The sequence below is a fragment of the Mustelus asterias genome, chromosome 9 (assembly GCF_964213995.1).
Source record: "Mustelus asterias chromosome 9, sMusAst1.hap1.1, whole genome shotgun sequence".
NCBI lineage: Eukaryota > Metazoa > Chordata > Chondrichthyes > Carcharhiniformes > Triakidae > Mustelus > Mustelus asterias.
In genome coordinates, this window is record NC_135809.1 from 103,336,411 (window position 1) to 103,359,062 (window position 22,652).

General features: G+C 46.2%; 1 protein-coding gene across 4 annotated transcripts in view; it reads left to right on the forward strand.

Moving 5' to 3' along the window:
* The window catches only part of dennd2b (DENN domain containing 2B), a 415,361-nt gene extending 397,505 nt beyond the window's left edge, over positions 1-17,856 (forward strand). For all 4 annotated transcript variants that reach the window (XM_078220724.1, XM_078220723.1, XM_078220721.1 and 1 more), the window contains 2 exons: positions 14,562-14,648; positions 16,971-17,856. In XM_078220724.1, the coding sequence (XP_078076850.1) occupies positions 14,562-14,648; positions 16,971-17,005 (122 nt within the window). In that variant the 3' untranslated portion in view covers positions 17,006-17,856. The remainder of the gene's footprint in view (positions 1-14,561; positions 14,649-16,970) is intronic.
* Positions 17,857-22,652: the final 4,796 nt, after the last annotated feature.

The window sequence follows — 22,652 nt, forward strand, 5'->3', positions numbered from 1 at the left end:
TAGGAAAGGAAATTTGTCAGCCTAGCCTCCACGTGACTCCCGACCCTTATTGATGTGGTTGACTTTTAATTGCCCTCTGAAATGACCTAGCAAGCTACTCAGTTTGAGGGCAATTAGGGAGCAGCAAAATTCCACAATCCCATGAAAGAGTATGTATAAACAGCCTCGCTGTAATAGTTGTGGTTTCAAAGAATGGTCTCCTGTACTTTCATTGGGCTTTTGCCATTCTAATTATCTTATTAATGTAACATTTTGCATCCCCTGGCATTCTTGTATCCAGCTACATATGAACTGTGCCCCACGTTTTAAAAGTTATTCTTAAAGTTACAAAGCCAATGCTCAGAGTGGACTGGGCGAACCCAAATCCATCTCCTTGCTTGTTCCAAAAACCAAATTCAAATTGAATCCAATTCATGGTCCCCACAAGAGAGACAAACAAAACCCAAGCTGACAAGATAAGGTCTTGATGTTCCAGGTCTGTTTCCATTATACATTACACTACTCTTGCAAACTCATTCCTGATGAGCTGAGGTAATGTTTTGTGTCATTCCGAGCTCAATCCTGCACAAAATCCAATTTATCCCAAACTACTTTGCCTACGTCTTATCCTGCATGCCCATTAACACCAGCCATCTTCTTCAAAAGCCATCTTAAGGCCTTTCTCATTGATCGCGGCCTGAATTTTACCGCCTCGCCTGCCCCGATTCCGGGACGGGCTCGGTTCATGGAAAGGAATTCTCCGCTGGCCTGTGGGGTGGGAGTTTACGGGGTAAATGTCGTAAAATCCTGCCCCACATCTCTGGTCGCTTGTACGCCACATTCAGATCCTCCTCCATAAAAATGCTTTGAGATGTTTGGCTATGTTACAAGTTCAAGTTGCTATCGTCATCACACTTTTACAGATACAATGAGAGAATGGATGTTATAACGAATACAGCAAAATGAATAATGAAATGAGAGAATCTAGGAAAGGGTTGAATGAAAAACGATAGTGCGATTATCCAAATTAATCTAGAATTTTTGACAAAGAATGGAATAAGGTCTAGCATTTTTCCATATTTAACAACCTATTAACAAAAGCGCACTTTAAAATCACACCTGTCAGAATTGTACATTCCTATGTTTATGGTCGTGAATAGTTAATTACTGAACAACAGGGGGGCATTGTCCCCTGTTTTGCTGAGAAGGATTTGCCACACGCAATGATCTCACACAATAGAAAATCACCCGGAAGATTTGGGACTCAACTCACAGTTTCATGCTTCCCTTTGATCCTCTGAAGAAAAAGCCAGTGCCTTCAACAGCATATGGTTTATATAGAGAATGGAGATGGTATCACTGTGAGGAACAGTGTAACCAGCTGGATTTTATTTTCACATATCCATATCCTGTTCTGGGAGTAAAATGCACATAGCGACATTATGACTTTTAAAATATAATTACAAAGACTTACAGAAAATAGAAATAAAATAATAAAGAATACAAGAGCACAGAACTGGTCGTGGATCCTATGACTGATGACAGATTTGCCTAAGCCATTTAAGGGTGTGATTTAATAGCATATTACATGTCACTAAGCTCAGTTAATGCCGCAGCGTACTGAATTGATATTAATTGTTGGCACAAAAATGCATTTTTGGAAGAGCTAACCCTCCTGTTAGAAGAAGTGAAGTGTTTAAGTGCCACACTGTAACAAGTGATTGTAATATATGGACAGGTCATCCATCATTCAGGTCACACAAGGTTGGCAATACTTGAATTCTTAATAATTAATTCAGCAGGGTATTGGCCTCAACCAGTTGTCAGCAGTAATTTTAAGATCACAAAAATCACAAGGTACACATCCATTGACTAAAATAGAATGGGGCGATGGAGCAGCCTTGACTCAGATGAAGTGGATTGATGGGAGCTTTAAAAGGGAGCGGGTTTTTCCTTCAGTTTCTCTTCTTCCTATGGCACTCTAGCAACAAATGCCATCATGTGAAAGCTGCCGAGAGGAACAGAGCTTTAATGTCCTCACATGGCCAGCTGTTTTTGTTTGTTATACTTTGGTCCCGATTTTTTACTACTTGTTGCACCATTTATCTTCTAATTCCCTGTAGTGCACCATAAGCATCAAAACTTATTAAATTCCATAATTTGTCAGCTATAATGTATTATTATAGCTGCACCATTGATTAGGTGTCCTTGTTCTCTTCCTTCATACACGATAGCATGCGCACAGCCAGATCCAGAGTTAAGCTCCCTCAACAGATAATTGGAAAATATTGGAGGATAAAACTGAGAATACAATACAGAAGGGAAATTAAAAATAATTAGGAAGATGACGAAGAATTTGAGTAAAAAAACTGTTGAGCAACACAAAAGGAAATAGCACAAGCTTATAAAACACAGAAGTAAAGGGATAGTTACAGATGAGACACAAAGGACCATGCTGTACTTGGAAGAGCCACTAATGGAGATATACGCCGGAATACCACCACCCCGCCCGCCTCGGAATTGGAGCGGACGAGGGGCAGACAATGGAAATGTCCGTTGACCTCGGGCGGGATTTTCCGGTCTTGGGTCGAGCGAGGCTGTAAAATCCCGCCCGGCCATGCTCGCCTCAAGAATGGAAAATCCCATCCGAGGTCAACGGACCTTTGCATGGTCCGTGTCCTGGCCACTACGATTCCCGTGGCGGGTGGGGCGGGAAAATTCCACCCATATATTCTAAATGAGAAGAGGTTAAAAATGTTAATGGCCAGATTATAGATAAGTCACCAGACCTACATGATATTTAACACAAAACGATATTGGAAAGCAGTTATATGAAGCACGAACCATAGTTGCTCAAAAGTCTTTGCAACCGTCAATATGCTTTCAAACTTTGCTGATGTATTCCTCTTGCTCAGCACTAATAAGCACTCCCATAGGAGAGTTCTGTGAACCACAGCATTACCTAATGGGCACAGTGTTACCCAGCAATTAAACACACTGCATTTATCTTACAGCACATAACACAGTCGGTCCTATGACCTCCTAGACACAAGACAGCAAATAGCTTACATTGCATTAGACCAAGCCTTCAGTTATCAACCAAGGGTTTATTAAAAGCAATAGATTTAAAAAGACTTGCATTATATAGTGTATTTTATTAGCTCAGGACATTGCAATATGTTTTACAAGCAGTGAAGTACTTTTGAAGTCTGGTCACAATTATAATGTAGGAAATGAGGCAACCAATTTGAACACAACAATGTGATAATGACCAGATAAACTGGCTATTATGTTGACTGAGGGATAAATATTTGCCGGGACACCAGGGATAATTCCCCTGCTCTTTGAATTGTGGCCAAGAGATCTTTTGCATCCAAAAAACAAAGGCAGGCAGCACCTTAGTTTAAGATCTTAACTTAAAAGATGGTACCTCTGAACATGTTACACTCTTTAGTACTGGAATGCCAGTCTGGAACTTTGCGCTCAATTCCTGGAGTAGGACTTGAACTTACAACCTTCTGACTCAGAGGTGAGGTTGGTACACACTGAACCACATGTGACACACGCACAAGCCAGAGACATAAAACAGGTTGCATAGTTTTTTCAAAACTTTGACCTCACACTCAGGTACACACATGACAAAAGACGGCACTACTGCACCGAGTCCAGTTGGACTAGTGTGTATAAATCTTATATATGAGTATTTGCAATGAGTTACACATGATCAGCTGCACAGTGGTAGAATGAGCAAATAAAACTGTTGATCAGAGTGTGCAAACGACGGTGAGCTGGGAAAATAGTATGCAAAGCTAAAGATCCGATTCGAGCCCACGCAAAATGGTTTGCGATCTTCCCGGCCGCTTCCATGTGGCCAGAAAGTGCATAAAGCTTATTAGCATGAGATTACCTGGATTTCAATGTCATTAGTGAGCTTGGCACACAATCGTTCCCCCCTCCCAGAGGTTTCCCATTGGGTGGCAGCCGCTACCATGGTGTGGGATGGGGTGAAGGGTTGTGTGGGTGCGGGGGGATTGGTGGGGCTTGGGCATGTTCAGGGATCCACAGGTCAGAGGTCGCTGCTGGCTTGGGGATCGTGTTGTGCGCATTCCCTGGGCCACTGAATGACCCCGAGGGGTTGCATGTGTCGTTGAGTCCCAACTCCACTAATGTCAAACTGGTTACCCTGACATCGTCTGCTGGACAGGCTCTGTGGTTTATCGTGGACTTTCCATCCCAGGTACTAACAGTCACAAACACCGGGCCTGGCAGTTGTTGCCCCAATCAAGGGAGGTTTGCAGGTGTTAACATGGCTCCTCACACTGCATGGACTCTGCAGTGCTCCCTACACTGGCCACCTATTGCATGAAAGTCACGAGGGTGCTCCTCCACCATCGGTCTGAACTGCACGCCATTCCCGGAAGCCAGTGCACCAGAAACACAGGTGGGTGCCTGCAGGTCCACGCTTCAAGAGTTCCCAATGCGAACATCCACCATTATGCTCTACATGGGTCCCGGAGCCCGGTCTGCCACATGCTGCCACCAATGGCCGGTAGTCTCGGGGGTCCTACCTGGGGTACTGGCGATCTGGAGGGGCAGCTTTGTGCCGCTCACCAGCGACCACGCAACTGCACTGGAGGTGCAGAATGCATCATGCCGCACCATGCGAAGGGCGGGTACAGCCATGTGAGAGGCCATTGGCAACCATGAGGGGGCATGGGCAGTGCCTGTGGCCACCGTGGCAATGATGTTGCAGTGGTCAGCAGCCCATTGAGGTGAGGTATGGCACTGGGGATGGTGTCTAGTAGGCAACATCCAGAGTCATGGGGACACGGGTTGCGGGGAGGGATTGAGGGGCTCAGGATGGATAACCTTATGGACTGCTTCTCTCACTGTCTCTCTCCTTGCTCTCCACTTCCTGAATGTCCAAATAGTGTGTGACGATCGGGTGTACCTTATGCGGTGTGTGCACGTGACCCAGGGAGCATGCATGATAGCTACATCCTGCACAGCTTGGACATTCCCGGGGTCTTTGAGGACCACCCTGGACTTCTGAAATGGCTCGTTGGGGACAAGGGCTACCTGCTGCGGTCATGTCTGATGACGCCACTGCGGAAGCCTGAGACTGATGCAGAGACCCAGTACAATGAGGCCCACACTGCCATCAAGTGGTGCATTGGACTGCTGAAGATACGGTTCCGCTGCCTGGACCGCTCTGGTGGGGCCCTCCAGTACAGCTCCCTGAGGGTCTCCTGTATTGTCGTGGTCTGCTGTGCGCTCCACAACCTGGCGCAGCAGCATAGAGACATCCTGGAGGAGGAGGATGAGGCGGATGCCCCTGCAGAGGAGGGGGATTGTAAGGATGTGAAGGACGAGGAGGAGCCGGAGGTTGGAGGACAGGCTGCGCAGTAAGGGTCTGGCAGGGCAGGGCAGCGAGGGAGACCCCCCTCATCGCTCGGTTCACACACTAGGAGGTGTGGTGTCCCGCAGTTCCAACCCCCAACCCCCCTCTCCCATGGAGCCCTCAAACCCCAACCTGTTTCATCAATCCTTGTGTAAACATTCCCCACTATGGGTCATTGACATCACACCAGGGTGATGGGCCTGGGTTGATCATGTTAGCGAGTCCAGGCAAGAGGGCGATGATGACTCGCGATACGGCACGCTGTGATGCTGCCCTGGTGCAACACAAGTTGGACTAGGACTAGAAAAGCTTAACTATGAGGAGAGATTGGATAGGTTGGGATTATTTTGCTTGGGACAAAGAAGACTGAGGGGTGACTTGATAGAGGTATACAGATTTATGAGGGGAAGAGATAGAGTGGACAGGATAAAATTGTTTCCCTTGGTGGAGAATTCCAGAAACAGGGGACATATATTCAAGATAAGTGGCGGTAGGTGTAGAGGGGACATGAGGAAGAATGTCTTTACGTATAGGGTCTCTGGAATTCGCTGCCCAAGGTGGTGGTAGAGGCAGAGATCCTAAGAGAACTGTATCTGCACCTTAAATGCTGTAAGCTACAGGGTCTTGGGCCAAGTGCAGGAAGGTGAGATTAGAAAGGGCGCTTGGGTGTCCTCGGGCTGGCATGGACAGGATGGTCTGAATGGTCTCCACCTGTGCTGTACCTTTTCTGTGGTTCTACAATGTTTTCTGATTGCACACTGGCGCACGGGCTCACGTGTGACTGAGGGTTGGGAGCACCATCATGCAGTCCAATGCCCCAGGAAGTGAGGGGGTGGGGGAGGGGAGGTGTGTCTAGGCTCTGGTAGGTGATGAAGATGCCATCCCAGGCTGCCTGTCACTGTGGGCCTACAGGGCCCCCACTGCTGGGATTGCTTGGGGGAGCCAGCGGGGATTGGTGCAGAGGAGCTCTGGCCGTGGAGTACCTGCCGGACGGCACGGTGGCACAGTGGTTAACACTGCTGCCTCACAGCACCAGGGACCCGGGTTCAATTCCCGGCTGGGGTCACTGTCTGTGTGGAGTTTGCACGCTCTGCCCGTGTCTGCGTGGGTTTCCTCCAGGTGCTCCAGTTTCCTCCCACAGTCTGTGCTGGTTAGGTGCATTGACCTGAACAGGCGCCGGAGTGTGGAGACTAGGGGAATTTCACAGTATCTTCATACAAGCCTTACTTGTTACCAATAAATAAACTTTAAAATAAAACTACCATGTCAGCGGCGAGGGCCAGTGATCTCGCGACCTGAATGGTGTTTTTGGATGAGCGTATGGAATACCTCAGCAGCCAGGGGTCTGGCACAGGTGTATTGTAGATTCGGTGAGTCAGAGGGCCTCTCTCAGGCAGAACGAAGCTTTGCCCCTCTGTGAGTATGGTCAGCGTACGAGACAGCCTGTGGAATGATGAGTCAGAGACAGATGAGCCACAGATGTGGGGTGCAATAACATTTAATAATTATTTTGCCACTTACCCTATCCCTAACTGTGGTGTCTGCTTCACCCATACTCTCCAGTGACCCTACAACCTCTTAACCTTATGTGTCCCACCGCTATGTCTAGGTGACCCCCCCGCACCCCCCAAAGGATGCACAGCAGGGGTGGAGGCAGTCAGCTTGTGTTCCATGCCCAGTGGCTTGTGATGCTCTTGGTGGGCTTCCCCTGTAGGGCTGGGACCTGGAGGGCCGCGGCTGACTTTTGGGTGTCACAGATGTTACTGTAGGATGGACGCTCACCCCTGCTGCCCAAATTATGTTGTTCCTTTTTGTTATTCATTTGTGGGTGCTGTTGGCTGGCCAGCATTTATTGCCCATCCCTAGGTGCCAAGGGCAATTGAGAGTCAACCACATTTTCTTGCGGCATTTGTCACCAATCCTCCGTGTCAGTGCGCGGGCACTGACTGCTACAGCCACCGCATCCCAGACTGCATTGCTGTTCCTACTCCTAGGTCGTCTGCCCTCTTGGGATACAAGATGGCCCACCTCTCCTTCACGGTGTCCAGCAGCTGTTGATGTTGTCCTATTGGGAAATAGGTTAAAAAGTAGGGTCACTAGGGTGGCCATCTCTGGGCTGCTCCCAATGCCTCGTGCCAGTGAGGCTAAGAATAGGGAGTTGGTACAAATGAATGCCTGGCTAAAGGACTGGTCCAGGAGGGAGGGCTTCATTTTCATAGATCAATGGGAAGTTTTCAGGAGAGGATGGCACCTGTACAAGAGGGAGGGGTCACAACTAAGTTGGAAGGGCACAAATATCCTGGCTGGGAGCTTTGCTAGTGCAGTTCGGGGGGGTTTAAACTAGTATGGCAGGGGGGTGGGGGTCAAAATATTAGGTCTACAAGTGTGGAGGCTGGGGACGAGCTTGGGGCTGGGACAAGGCTGGCAAAGAAGAAGAGCACTCTGGGGGAGGACGACCTCACTGGGCCTGGAGGTCTGGAGTGCTTATACTTCAATGCAAGGAGCGTAGCAGGTAAGACAGACGAACTTGGGGCCTTAATGCGCACGAGGAATTTGGATGTGGTTGCGGTGACAGAGACTTGGTTGAAAGAGGGACAGGACTGGCAGCTGAATATTCCAGGGTACAAGTGTTTTAGGTGAGACAGAGGAGGGGCCAAAAGAGGTGGGGGAGTAGCGGTATTAGTTGGAGAGCATATTAGAGCGGTGCAGAGGAAGGACAATTCAGAGGGGTCGTGTAACGAGTCACTCTGGGTGGAGCTTAGAAACAGGAAAGGCGCAGTCACTATGTTGGGGGTGTACTACAGGCCCCCCAACAGCCCAAGGGAAGTGGAAGAATGGATATGTCAGGAGATACTGGATAGGTGCAGGAAAAATAGGGTTGTTGTAGTGGGAGACTTCAATTTCCCTGGTATAGACTGGAAATCGCTGAGGGCAGGGACTCTGGATGGGGAGGCATTTGTAAAATGTGTACAGGAGGGTTCGTTGGAACAATATGTAGACAGCCCGACTAGAGAGGGGGCTATACTGGACCTGGTACTGGGGAATGAGCCCGGTCAGGTCTTCAAAGTTTTGATAGGGGAACATGTGGCAAATAGTGACCACAATTCTGTTAGCTTTAGGATAGTGATGGAAAAGGATGAGTGGTGTCCCAAGGGTAAGGTGTTGGATTGGGGGAAGGCTAACTTTAGTGGGATCAGGCAGAAATTGGCAGCTCTTGATTGGGAGAGGCTGTTTGAGGGTAAATCCACATCTGGTATGTGGCAGTCTTTTAAGGAACAGTTGTTAGGGCTACAGGACAAGCATGTGCCTGTAAAAAAGAAGGATAGGAAGGGTAGGATTAGAGAACCGTGGATACCCAGGGAAATTGAGGGACTGGTCAAAAAGAAAAGAGAGGCGTATGTTAGGTCCAAGCAGCTAAAAATGGAGGGAGCTCTGGAGGAGTACAAAGAAAGTAGGAAAGAACTCAAATGGGGAATTAGAAGAGCAAAAAGGGGTCACGAAATGTTCTTGGCAGACAGGATTAAGGAGAATCCCAAGGCATTTTATTCATACGTTAGGAACAAAAGGGTTGTTAGGGAAAAAATCGGACCTCTCAGGGACAAAAGTGGGGACTTATGCTTGGAGCCCAAAGAAGTAGGGGAGATCCTAAATGAATACTTTGCGTCGGTATTCACAAAGGAGAGGGATGTGTTGACTGGGAGTGTCTCGGAGGGGAGTGTTGAACCGTTGGAGAAAATCTCCATTACAAAGGAGAAAGTGTTAGGTTTGTTAGAGAATATAAAGACTGACAAATCCCCAGGGCCTGATGGAATCTATCCAAGGCTGCTCAGGGAGACGAGAGGTGAAATCGTTGGGCCTCTGACGCAAATCTTTGTCTCGTCACTGGACACAGGTGAGGTCCCAGAGGATTGGAGGATAGCTAATGTGGTCCCGTTATTTAAGAAGGGTAGGAAGGATAACCCGGGTAATTATAGGCCGGTGAGCTTGATGTCCGTGGTGGGGAAGTTGTTGGAGAAGATTCTTAGAGATAGGATGTATGCGCATTTAGAAAGGAATAAACTCATTAACGATAGTCAGCATGGTTTTGTGAGAGGGAGGTCATGCCTCACTAACCTGGTGGTGTTTTTTGAAGAAGTGACCAGAATGGTTGACGAAGGAAGGGCCGTGGATGTTGTCTATATGGACTTTAGTAAAGCGTTTGACAAAGTCCCTCATGGTAGGCTAGTGAAAAAGGTTGGATCTCATGGGATAAAGGGGGAGGTGGCTAGTTGGGTGGAGAACTGGCTTGGTCATAGAAGACAGAGGGTGGTAGTGGAAGGGTCTTTTTCCGGCTGGAGGCCTGTGACTAGTGGTGTTCCGCAGGGCTCTGTATTGGGACCTCTGCTGTTTGTGATTTATATAAATGATCTGGAAGAAGGAGTAACTGGGGTGATCAGTAAGTTTGCGGACGACACAAAACTGGCAGGACTTGCGGATAGTGAGGAACATTGTCAGAGGCTACAGAAGGATATAGATAGGCTGGAAATTTGGGCAAAGAAATGGCAGATGGAGTTCAATCCTGATAAATGCGAAGTGATGCATTTTGGTGGGAATAATGTAGGGAGGAGCTACACGATAAATGGAAGAACCATAAAGGGTGTAGAGACGCAGAGGGACCTGGGTGTGCAAGTCCACAGATCTTTGAAGGTGACGTCACAGGTGGAGAAGGTGGTGAAGAAGGCATATGGCATGCTTGCCTTTATAGGATGGGGCATAGAGTATAAAAGTTGGGGTCTGATGTTGCAGATGTATAGAACGTTGGTTCGGCCGCACTTGGAATACTGCGTCCAGTTCTGGTCGCCACACTACCAGAAGGACGTGGAGGCTTTGGAGAGAGTACAGAAGAGGTTTACCAGGATGTTGCCTGGTATGGAGGGGCTTGGTTATGAGGAGATATTGGGGAAACTGGGGTTGTTCTCCTTGGAAAGACGGAGGATGAGGGGAGACTTAATAGAGGTGTATAAAATTATGAAAGGCATAGATAGGGTGAACGGTGGGAAGCTTTTCCCGGGGTCGGTGGTGACGTTCACGAGGGGTCATAGGTTCAAGGTGAAGGGGGGGAGGTTTAACACAGATATCAGAAGGACATATTTTACACAGAGGGTCGTGGGGGCCTGGAATGTGTTGCCGGGCAAGGTGGTGGAGGCGGACACACTGGGAACGTTTAAGACTTATCTAGACAGCTATATGAACGGAGTGGGAATGGAGGGATACAAAAGAGTGGTCTAGTTTGGACCAGGGAGCGGCGCGGGCTAATTGTTCTTTGTTTCTCGTTTCAAGGCTTCATTCTATGATCATCTTGCTGGTGCCAGTACAGAGCGAGACTGCGGATAGTTGGGAACCTGTCTCGGGGGCAGGGAATTCAGATGGTGTTCGTAAAGCAGAAGTGGAAATGAATAGGGTTGGGAAGCATTTTCTGATCAGGGTCAGTGTGATCTCCTGGACTCGTTTCGATCGCCTCAGGGGGTCGGAGAGGAATTTCCCAGATTTATTTTCCTCATATTGGCCCTGGGGTTTTCAGTCTGGGTTTTCGCCTCTCCCTGGAGATCACATGGTCTGGAATGGGGGGGTGGGGGTGAGTTAATAGGTTGTGATGAACAAAGCATCGTTGCTGTGAGGGACAGCTCGGTGGATAGGATATTAGGATGTAGATAGGCTGGAAAATTGGGCGGGGATCCTGGATTCAGGATTCAATCCTGGACCGGGGAGCGGCGCGGGCTTGGAGGGCCGAAGGGCCTGTTCCTGTGCTGTGTTGTTCTTTGTTCTTTGTTCTTGTTCTGTGAACCATGGCTCTGGTCTGCATGGTGCCATCTTCCTGGCATGACTGACTGTGGCTGCAGCAGGGGCATTTAAATGCAGCACCTCCTGCTTAACGACACACAGGCTGCGGCCACTTGGGATGAGTCAGGCACCTGGAGCCCCCATGACAGCGTACTCCATGTGACGGCTCGTTCAGTGCACTAAATGTCGAAAGATCGCAGTGCTGAGCGCATCTGAGAACCTGGCATGGAGCACTCCATCATTCTTGCTGATTTGACACAACGTTTTGGGAAAATTCCGTCCACTATTTAAGTCTAAGGACACATACCAACCGACTCAAGAACAGCTTCTTCCCTGCTGCCTTCAGACTTTTGAATGGACTTACCTCTCATTAAGCTGATCTTTCTCTATTCCCTAGCTATGACTGTAACACTACATTCTGCACTCTCTTCTTTCCTTCCCTATGTATGGTATGCTTTCTGTATAACGTGCAAGAAACAATACTTTTCACTGTATACTAATACATGTGACAATAATAAATCAAATTATAGGGCAAATGTCCCGCCCCCAACAGTAGCTCAGTGCTGGACATAAAAATGTCCTCCCCTAAAGTGCGCTGCTCCTCTCTAAGCATAGGAAGGTCACAATGTCTTATCCCTGGTTAATTACATGGCCCAGGGATACTCCAACACAGATCCATCCTGTAGTAGAGCCTAGCACGGGCAAAAGGAGCATGAAATGAGAGGCACATTATATTGTCTTTGACCTGCCTCCACTGTGGAGCATCTGGCTGCCAGATGTTTGAGACAAGCAACCGTGACATATTTCCAAGGCAGCCTTGAATGGGGTCGTAACAGACAACGCGGAAAGGGACCGGGAATGTCTTGTCTGCCTATTTGAATCGCACTAATGTCTGCCAAAGGTGCAGTGTGTGCTCCAACCTGAAGAGCAGTCCTGGGGAAACTACTTGGGGAAACATAAAACTTACTAACATTCAGTAACCAATTTCTTATGATGGTCCTCATCTTTGGCCCCAGCAACCTAAGTGTTGCACACTTCCACACAAAAAAGATGAGGAATATCCATCTTTACTTCAGATAACCAAAGGGTGATTGGCACAATCATATAGATTTGAATGCAATTGTTTCAAAGGAAAACTTTCCTAAACTAGCGAAGGTCAAAAATCCACAGCCACATTCCCGTGGCTGGCGGAATGGGAAAATTCCGCCCTGTGACAGCAGTGTGCCCATCAGTTGATCTTTCTCTACACCCTGACTGTAACAGTACATTCTGAGTTAGCTGGCACAGTTGAAAACTAAGACCTGAATCAATGCCAATAATTGTGGGTTGGCCCTTATGGAGTTGTTGGGGATGGTGCAGGGCGGGAGGGAAGGGTGGTGGTGTGTTGATAGGGTCGTATTTGTGGCACTTTTTTACAGTTGGAGGCCCTTACGACCATTTAACGGGGTTTGCCAATTCATTGGTAGTTGCTGTGGTCAGCTGAAACCCATTATGAACTGTGTCATAATGAAAAGTCAATTTACAGACAGACCAAAGATAAAAGCTCCAGTATAATTCTTACCAGCATACAGCAATATCCAATCAACATGCAGTTACGTCAAAACGCAATTCATAAAATCAATCAAAATATGTCGTGATCACTTGTAAAATTCTAAACCTCTCTAAATTTAAACTTTATAAACAGCTCTTATATTAAGTTTCAAATTAACAGTGATTAGTAATGAGCAGAGATCATTCTTGAAATTGTCATTTTCTTCCTGATTGTCGTGAACACTACATTCTTAATTTTTCTATAAAGGATGATGTGATTGGACATGAAGCATTGTAGGTATCTATTGAGGCTCAGACTAAGTGGTTTCAGACAACCCAGCCGTGTGCCAGTTAAGTTATTGAGAGGGTGAATGTTCCATCTTGTCACAAGTGAAACATCTCTTCATTCCAGGGAGGGATTTGCATTGAGAGCACAAAGTGTCACAGCCTTGTCTGACTTGCCGCCGCCAGATTTCAGTGACCTGGCCACCTGACAAGTTGGCTACAACATACACCGGCTTTGCTTTCTTACTGCTAACGGTGAACAGAGTTCATCCTCCGGCTTACCTTATTTGGCTGGAAATATTTAAAGCTTGGTGGCTGCGTTTTTTGTTGAAATGCTTGTAAAACAAAACCTTGTCATTTGCAGCTGCTGGCAGCTCAGTAAGGCCACCCAGCTTGTAACAACTGCATTCAGGACCAAGATTCTCTGCAGTCAAAAACTCCAGACAGTTTCAGCTCCTGCCATTTGAGTTCCTATGTGGCTTCAATATTTGCTCCAGTGAACAAAATGAGAACACTGGGAAAAGATTTCCTCTGCAGTTTGTTGTAGAATGTTTTTTTAGAAATAAGAGTTCACCATGTAGTTTCACATTAGCACACAGAAGAAATCCTGGCCATTGAATTATAAAAATAGTGGGTGGGATTTTCTGGCCGTGCTCACTCCAAAACTGGAAATTCCCACCCGAGGTCAACGGACCTTTGCATGGTCCACCAAATTTTCTGTCCCATCCTATATGATTCCTGTGGTGGGCAGGATGGGAGAATTCCGCCCTGTGACAGCAATATGCCCATCAGTTGATCTTTCTCTATACCCTAGTTATGACTGTAACACTACATTCTGCACCCTCTCTTTTCCTTCTCCCCTATGTACTCTATGAACAGTATGCTTTGTCTGTATAGCACGCAAGAAACAATACTTTCCACTGTATATCTATACATGTGACAATAATAAATCAAATCAAATCAAGAAATGGTTAGAATATTCTTTCATTTGGTAGGTCTTCTGACAAAGGGCTTTCTCTACAATTTTCAGACAATGAACTCTGCAGCTTTGTGCTGTTAGTAGAAATCATAGAAACCCTACAGTGCAGAAGGAGGCCATTCGGCCCATCGAGTCTGGACCGACCACAATCCCACCCAGGCCCTACCCCCACATATTTACTCGCTAATCCCTCTAACCTACGCATCTCAGGGGCAATTTTAACCTGGCCAATCAACCTAACCCGCACATCTTTGGACTAAAATAAATCCCGCACATCTTTGGACTAGAGTAAACGTAATATCACCAGGAAGACTTGTTAGAGTTCACCAAATGAAGATGCAAACAATTCTTCTGGCTAAAACCATGACTGAAATGGTTGGTGAATGTCACACTAAACCTAGGCAATTTACTTTGATGAATAACTCATTAGGAGCCAAGCTGCAGAAAACATCACTGAACAATTTTCTGATAGCTTTGAATTCTATTTATCAGTGGATAGAAAGTATGTATTAAGTTGGATCTGCTTTTAAGGCCACATTCAATGATATCTTATTTTCTTCCCCTCAGGTCTGTTTGAGCAGAGAGTTGAGCAATATTTGGAGGAGCTGCCAGATACAGAACAGAGTGGAGTGAACAAATTCCTGAAAGGTCTTGGTGAGTATGTTTTTACATAAGGTTTTGGAATTGCTGACAGAATAGGTTACGTTGGAGCAGAGTATCAGAGCCTCACATTTTGCTGCCATGAGGTTAGTGTTAGATCTCCAAATTCTGTTTTGTTGAGGTACAATGCTCAAGCGGTGTTACAAATGATCTATAATGGCTCAGGTGACTTTTAGTTGCATGGAGCATTAAGCTCCTTGTATATTCAGATAAGAGTCCTGTGCTGGCCTTTGAGCCCCAAGTGCAAATTTCAGATACAAATGAATTGAGCTTCAATTCGTTTATTACTTTATTCTCTGACTAAACTGAAAATATATTTTACAGTAAACATCAAATTATCCTTTGGAAAACTAAGGGTTAAAATATCACGGACATCACAGATTTGTTAAAGGCAAATTTTATTCACGAACTTGATTGTGTTCTTTGAAACATAAAATCATAAAAATATAAGAGTAGGTGCAGGATTAAGTGATTTGGCTCCTCAAGCCTGCCCTGCCATTCAATAAGATCATGGCTGATCCAATCATGGCCTGAACTCCATATTTCTGCCTGCATCCCCCCCGCCGCCCATAATCCTTGACTTCATTGTCAGTCAAAATTCTATCTAACTCAATCCTCAACATATTCAATGCTTTAATCTCCACAGCTTTTTACAGAGTTCTAAATATTAATGACTCTCTTTGAGAAGAAATTCCTCCCCATTTCCATCTTAAATGGGAGACCCCTTATTTCTGAAGCTGTGCAACCTAGTTCTAGATATCCCCACAGCATCCTCTCAGCATCTACCCTATTAAGCTCCCTCAGAATCTTATATGTTTCAATCAGGTCACCTCTCATTCTTCTAAACTCCAATAAGTATAGGTCCAATCTGCTCGATCGTTCCTCTTAAGGCACCTCTTCATTCTAGGAATCGACCTAGTGAAACTTCTCTGAAATGCCCCCAATGCAAGTATAGCCTTCCTTAATTAAGCAATTAAGTTACAGTGAGTGTGGATAAGGATAGTACAGTAGATGTTATGTACATAGACTTTCAAAAAGCATTTGATAAAGTACAATATAATAGACTAGTTTGCAAAAATGAATGCAAAGCAAAGGTGGATTGGCCATGCTAAACTGCCCCCTAGTGTCCCATGATGTGTAGGTTAGATGAATTAGCTATGGTAAATGTGTGGGTTCACAGGCATAGGGTGGGGAGTGGGTAAGATACTCTGTCAGAGAGTCAGTGCAGACTCGATGGGCCGAATGGCTTCCTCCTGCACTGTAGGGATTCTATGACTTTTCTCAGGGACTCACAGGGGAAACTACACACAACAGTAACCCAAGACTGGAATTGAACCCGAGTCCCTGGCGCTGTGAGGCAACAGTGCTAATCATTGTGCCACCGTGCCACCCAGTGTCATCGTGCTACCCAGTGGATTTTTTTACTGTGCCATTACCAATTAACACTGCCTCATTACACAATACAAGGTCTAAAATTGATTTATCCCTAGTTGGTTCCAAAGGTGAGACGAGATTTTTTAAATTTAGTGCATTGTTATGGTTCAATAATAACTTTCAAAAAGGAGCTGGATGAGGAGGTGGGGAGGATTTACAGGACAATGGGGGAAGGATAGGAGTAGTTAGCACCTTCAAAAGAGCCAGCACAGGCATAAAGGGTCAAATAGCTCCTTGTGCTCTATATCATTCTTTGGTTCTGTGCTGGTATCGAAGAGGTGACAGGTGAGCAACAAGTTGAAATTAGAGGAAGGGATATCCGGAAAGCAGCCCGACCGAAGGGAATCCCATGAACACTCAAAAATTGGTTATAAAGAGCACTGGGAACAAGTCATCAGTCTAGCCTTGTGGTCAGGGAATGATTCATCTGACAGGCCAACATAAACTGTGGATGGGAAACACATTAATCTGTACAAGTCCTCTATCATCCTCGCAGCCAAAACTAAAATTCCAATAAGATCCCATTAGTGAGGCCTTTGAGGTATTTCTGGAATGACTGTGTGGAGTCTGCATGTTATCCCCATGTCTGTGGGTTTCCTCCGGGTGCTGCGGTTTCCTCCCACTGTCCGAAGATGTGCAGCTTAGGTGGATTGGCCATGCTAAACTGCCCCCTAGTGTCCCATGATGTGTAGGTTAGATGCATTAACTATGGTAAATGTGTGGGGTCACAGGGATAGGGTGGGGAGAGGGCCTGGGTAAGATACTCTTGTCAGAGAGTCGGTGCAGACTCGATGGGCCGAATGGCCTCTTCTTGCACTGCAGGGATTCTATGACTTTTCTCTTCTGTATAACTCCACTAATAAAATTGAACATCTCTTGCAGGAAATAAAATGAAATTCCTTCACAAGAAGAGTTAGTTGTGTTCATACTGTACCTGTTGTTGTCACGAGGACCACTGGACCTTGCGCAAGTACTTTGTAAAGCCCATTTGTTTTTTGAGAAAAAAAAATGGATTACACGTTTTTTCTTGTTCACAAAATCTTCATCTTTATTCAAAGACTGAATTATAAATGTATTGGAGAAGAATCTGAAGCTGCAACAAGTACGCTTAACTATGTTCATCTTTGATGCAGATTGGATTGTATATTGTAAATATATTTACTATGTTTGTATTGGTATTTTATTGTCTGGATTTAGCAGTCATTGTACTGAATATCTGTAAAGAGTTGACTTTAACAGGTTTTTGTGATGCCAGAGTGATTTATGACTTGGAGCATGAATGGTCCAACTGTGCAGAAGAGTATCGTTTGTTGTGGGGGCAAACACTGATGTTCTCATTTGTTAACAATTTCACTACTTTGCTGGTGTGATTATGGAGAGTGCGTGCAAACCTATCAACTGGGAAATACCTGAACTGTATGAAAAATGATGAAGTATCGGTTTTACTTGGGCTATAGCTGTAGAGTTCTGATTGTATCTCTTTTGTTTCTCCTTTCTGCATTTTGCCAACAAAATGTGATCAAGTTACACTGAAAATATTTGGTACCTTTTATGATGTTGCTTGAAAATGCATAAGCTGCCATAGAAGAGGGTGGTGAATGAATCACTGAATCTTTTCTGTATCTAATGCACTGCTGTAGCTGAGTGTAATGAGAACTGTGCAGAAGCCTTTACTACTCTGCCATTCTCAAAGAGCATGACTGGGTAAGCCTTGCCACATTTCTATGTACTGCTTTTATAAAATAAAATAAACACATTTGGTAGTGGTTGTGTATCTATTGGGATTCTGTTCGAAAGCATTGTAAACATTGGGCCTGATTTTTACCATTTTCATTCCAAGTGCTGAATCTGGGCGCAATTCAGATCCGACTTGGAAATCTGCTCTCAGGCGCCCCCCTACGCACTCAGCCTGAAAAAAAATTGTGGGTCCCATTTGCGCTGTGGGCGGGGCTTATTGCTCCCAAAACGATCGGAGCTCTGAACTGCGCATGCGCAGTTAGAAACAAATTTGAAAAAGCGCGCCCGTGTCAGATCGCTCCCGGCCGCAAAAAGCAGAGAAAGTGGCCCGGGAGAGAAAAGCGGGAGCGATGGCCCCCACAGACATCACCCCCACCCCTACAACATAACTGTCCCCCTTATCCACCCCTCCCGCTACCCAGACCGATCGCGAGCCCCTGCCCCCTTCCCCCCCACCGATTGCCCGCAGAGTGGCAGCGGACCTCCTGCCCCGCCCCCTCAGAGATACATCTTACCCGCCTCCCTCCCCCCCCTCTGAGAATGATCTGGCCTCACTCCACCCACCCCCCCCCCAGAGAATGATTTGGCCTCACTCCCCACCACCCCCCTGGGAATGATCTGGCCTCACTCCCCCCCCACCCCTCCACACCCCTTCCCCCAGAGAATGATCTGGCCTCACTCCCCCACCCAGAGAATGATCTGGCCTCACGCACCCCCCACCCCCCAGGTACATCTGACTCGCCTCCCCCCCCCCCAACCAGACAATGATCTGCCCTCCTCCCCCCACCCAAACAACGATCTGCCCTCCTTCCCCACCCCCCCACAACCAGATAACGATCGGGCCTCCCTCCTGCGCTCCCCTCCCCCCCCCACCAGAGATACATCTGACCCGCTTCTTCCTCCTCCCTCCCCACCCCCCCACCAGAGAATGAACTGACCCGCCTCCCTCCCCCTCTCCCCCTAACACCGATCTGAGTCAGAGAGCCGTTGAAAGCTCTGAACTCGCCTCTTCAGCAGCTGGAACGCCCGATTCAGACTTTTATTCAGCATGTCCATTTCGGCACGATTCCGGATCGGCGAATGCAGTGGTAAAGGGGGAAACGCTGATAAAGTTGGGCAGGCAGTTCATTAATTCAATTTAAATGCATGCAAATTCATTTAAATCGCCGTTGCGCCCGTTTCGGGCGCGAATCGGATCGCGGCCATTCCCGGGTCTCGGTAAAGTGGCCATCTGTGCAGATGCAGGCGTGGATCGCATTAATGGCCTCACATTTTTGCGCCTGAATGGTAAAATCGGTCCCTATTGGTGGGTTACTTGAGGTGACCAGTACTGCCTAAACTTCAGGCAATACAAGACTCATGAATTCAGTGTCTCTGTATTAAAGACGTAACTTTATTTAACCAGCAGCTGCCAGGTGACCATCAAAGTTCTGAGATAGAGCTGCCAGACCTCTCCGATGAAATCTGATGTTTTCAATTCAAAACAGATCAATTATAAATGTTCTTATCAATAACTCCTGCCTTTCATGAGCTTGAAATCAATCATCTTCAATATACACAAATCAACAATAATACCTGTCATGTATTTTATCCAACTACATCTTACTCTCTGGCGTAACGGCATTTCATTAGTCCGTAGAATTCGGAAGCTAACTCCTGTCTTGGCTGACCCCACTACCCGTGTTGCCTAGTGACCTCAGACGCCAGCCCAAAGTTCAAATAAATGCTCTCATGGGCTCCCTTAAAGGTCACTGCCAAATCAGATTAACACATGACTCCACGTCTGGGCATGCGTCCATCTTGTGTGGGTAGTGAATAAACTCTATTCATGAAATGTGATTAAATGTCCAAGATGTTCTCACCATCTGAAACTTTACTGATAAACCTTGCATATCCCCAAGGTCTAAATATTCTCTTGGAATATGACTTACCCTAATGCCTTTTTACCATGATGCTTTGCAGCAAATTGCTGTTGGCTAAAATGAACAACATATCTTAAAAAATACATTAATACCTTCAAAATATCAGCATATCTGTTTTAAAATCATAATCACTTGCTTAAATCTCTTACTGCATTCACATGTGTAAACTATTCTCTTGTTAGCTTCTAAACTTGTTTTAAGAGTCATTTAACTTAATGCTGGTAGTTCTGATAGTACCTTAATGTCTAATGGTTTAAAAATCTTACTAACCTATTAGGGTTCCCACTTACATTCCCCTTCCCTTACCCAACACTTTGAAACTGTGCATCTGCTACTCTTCCTCTCTGCCCATCCTTCTACAGTATGGGGAGACGGTTGTGTAGTATGGGGAAGTGGTGGTGTTGTCACTGGACTAGTGACCCAGAGTAATGCTCTGGGGATCCAGATTTGAATCCCACCATGGCAGATGGTGAAATTTGAATTCAATAACAATCTGGAAGTAAAAGTCCTTTACTGTGTGCCGTTCTGGTCACCACATTATAGGAAGGATGGAATTTCACTGCAGGGGTGCAGAGGACATTCACCAGGATGCTGCCTGGGACGGAACATTTAAGTTATGAAGAGATAGGATAGAGTTTGGTTGTTATTGTTGGAGCAGAGAAGACTGAGGGGCGACCTGATCGAGGTGTACAAGATTATGAGAAGCATGGACAGAGTCGATAAGAAGCAGCTGTTCCCTTTAGCTGAAGGGTCAGTGAAGAGGGGACATAGGTTCAAGGTGGGGGCCAGGAAGTTAGGGGGAGATGTGAGGAAGAACTTTTTTACCCAGAGAGTGTTGACAGTCTGGAATGTGCTGCCTGGGAGGATGGTAGAGGTGGATTGCCTCACATCCTTTAAAAAGTACCTGGATGAACATACATTCAAGGCTATGGGCCAAGTGCTGATAGATGGGAATAGGTAGGAGGTCAGGTGCTTCGGGCAGCACGGTGACATAGCGGTTAGCGCTGCTGCCTCACCGCACCAGGGACCTGGGTTCGATTCCCGGCTTGGGTCACTGTCTGTGTGAAGTTTGCATGTTCTCCCCATGTCTGCGTGAGTTTCCTCCAGGTGCTCCGGTTTCCTCCCACAGTCCGAAAGACGTGCTGGTTAGGTGCATTGGCCATGCAAAATTCTCCCTCAGTGTACCTGAACAGGCGCCGGAGTGTGGCGACTAGGGGAATTTCACAGTAACTTCATTGCAGTAAGCCTACTTGTGACTAATGAATAAACTTTCACTTTTCTCGTGTGTTGGTGCAGACTCGATGGGCTGGAGGGCCTCTTCTGTATGATTCCATGATTCTATGAACCTGCGCATCTTCACTATTTTCTATTTTCACTCCAGATTCCCAAGTTTGTGGTTTATTTATAGCGAGTCAGTTTTTCCCTGTGATGTTTGCCCCACCTAGAGGCTAGAGAGAGAGAGGTGATGATAATATTTATTCATGATGGACAGCAACTTATATTTATATTAGTGCCCCTCACATATAATTGCATCTCAGATCCCAGAGGAAGAGGCTGACTCTGGAAGAGGAAATAAAGACATTTAAGACAGAAGATACCAAAGTTGGGCTTTTCGAAGACATTTGGAGAGGGTGAGCCAGGAAGCTTAAGAGTTTTTTTTGGAATACAGTTCTGGGGGTGGGAAGGGCCATTGTCACGTTTTTTGCTTTTCACCAGATGGTTACTTGAGTCAAAATCACCGGCCACTTCTATAAGTAGAACCCATTTATCTCTATTTGAGGGTAAATCTTTTTACTGCCCAACATTGATGTGATGATTGTATAACCTGGAGTTTGTAACAGAGGAAATGTTCCGCTACGTCTGCAAAATATTGAAATATCACACATTCTCTTGTTTTTAAGGAAGGCAGATTGAAAAGCATTAATGCAAAACATGGCTGAATCAACAACTGGTTTGTTTTGCGTGGAGTATGTGAATTTCCTTTGCTCTTCAGTTTTGCAAAAATAGTAAAAGACAGATCCTAATTCCTTGAGTTTAAGTTTCTTAGCCTTCATTTTTCTCTGCCAACTCCCTAATCCCATTGTTTAACAGATCCACCCTCTGCTCCATTTATCTTGTTGCCACTAGGTGAACTGCACACTCAATTTCCTCTCCTGCTGCCTTGTCTGGGCTGGTAATTCCCTCAAATGCAGTCTTTCACCTTTTCCAAACTATAATCATATCTTCCAAAAAACCCACTCGTCCTCTTAAACTACATTCCATAAATGGAGTTACAGCTGGAAGGCTAGTATACGAGGGGTGTAGATGTTAAGCTACAGCTATCATTGTCAACAGTCCCTCAATTCGACGTCTACTCAGGGTCGTGGGTTTCTGCCATGTGATTGAACATGACAATTCTCGGCACAGAATTTTGGGCACATGGGACAGGATGTTCAACAAGGTAGGGGGATCCTTTTCTTTCCTTCTCTGGCTGCTCTGCCTCATCAATGACACATTGTGACTAATGCAGCTTGATGGGCAAGTTGTCAGCATTTTGAATGATTGGCAATAGCAGAGGAGCTTGTTACCAATGCTTCCATGCCTCAAAGAGTGCTTCCGAATACTTTTGAAGTGTTTTCTTTGTCGTCCCTGGAATGTCAGTCATTTTAGAGGACCTGGCTGGAGAGATGCTTTTTAACCATCCACACACTGTCCATTCATCGAAGTTGCAGTTTTGCCTGAATGCTTGTGGAGCTGGCTTCAAGGACACCATCATTCATTTGACGGTCCAACAGTGCATCCAACACCCTATTCCAGATGACAAATTAACTCCATGGATATAAGGGTCACTTTTCTAAGTAAGTTGAATCCTTCTACTTGACACTTCAACTGCCGCATCCACCCCACCTCCTCCCTCTCCCAGGCC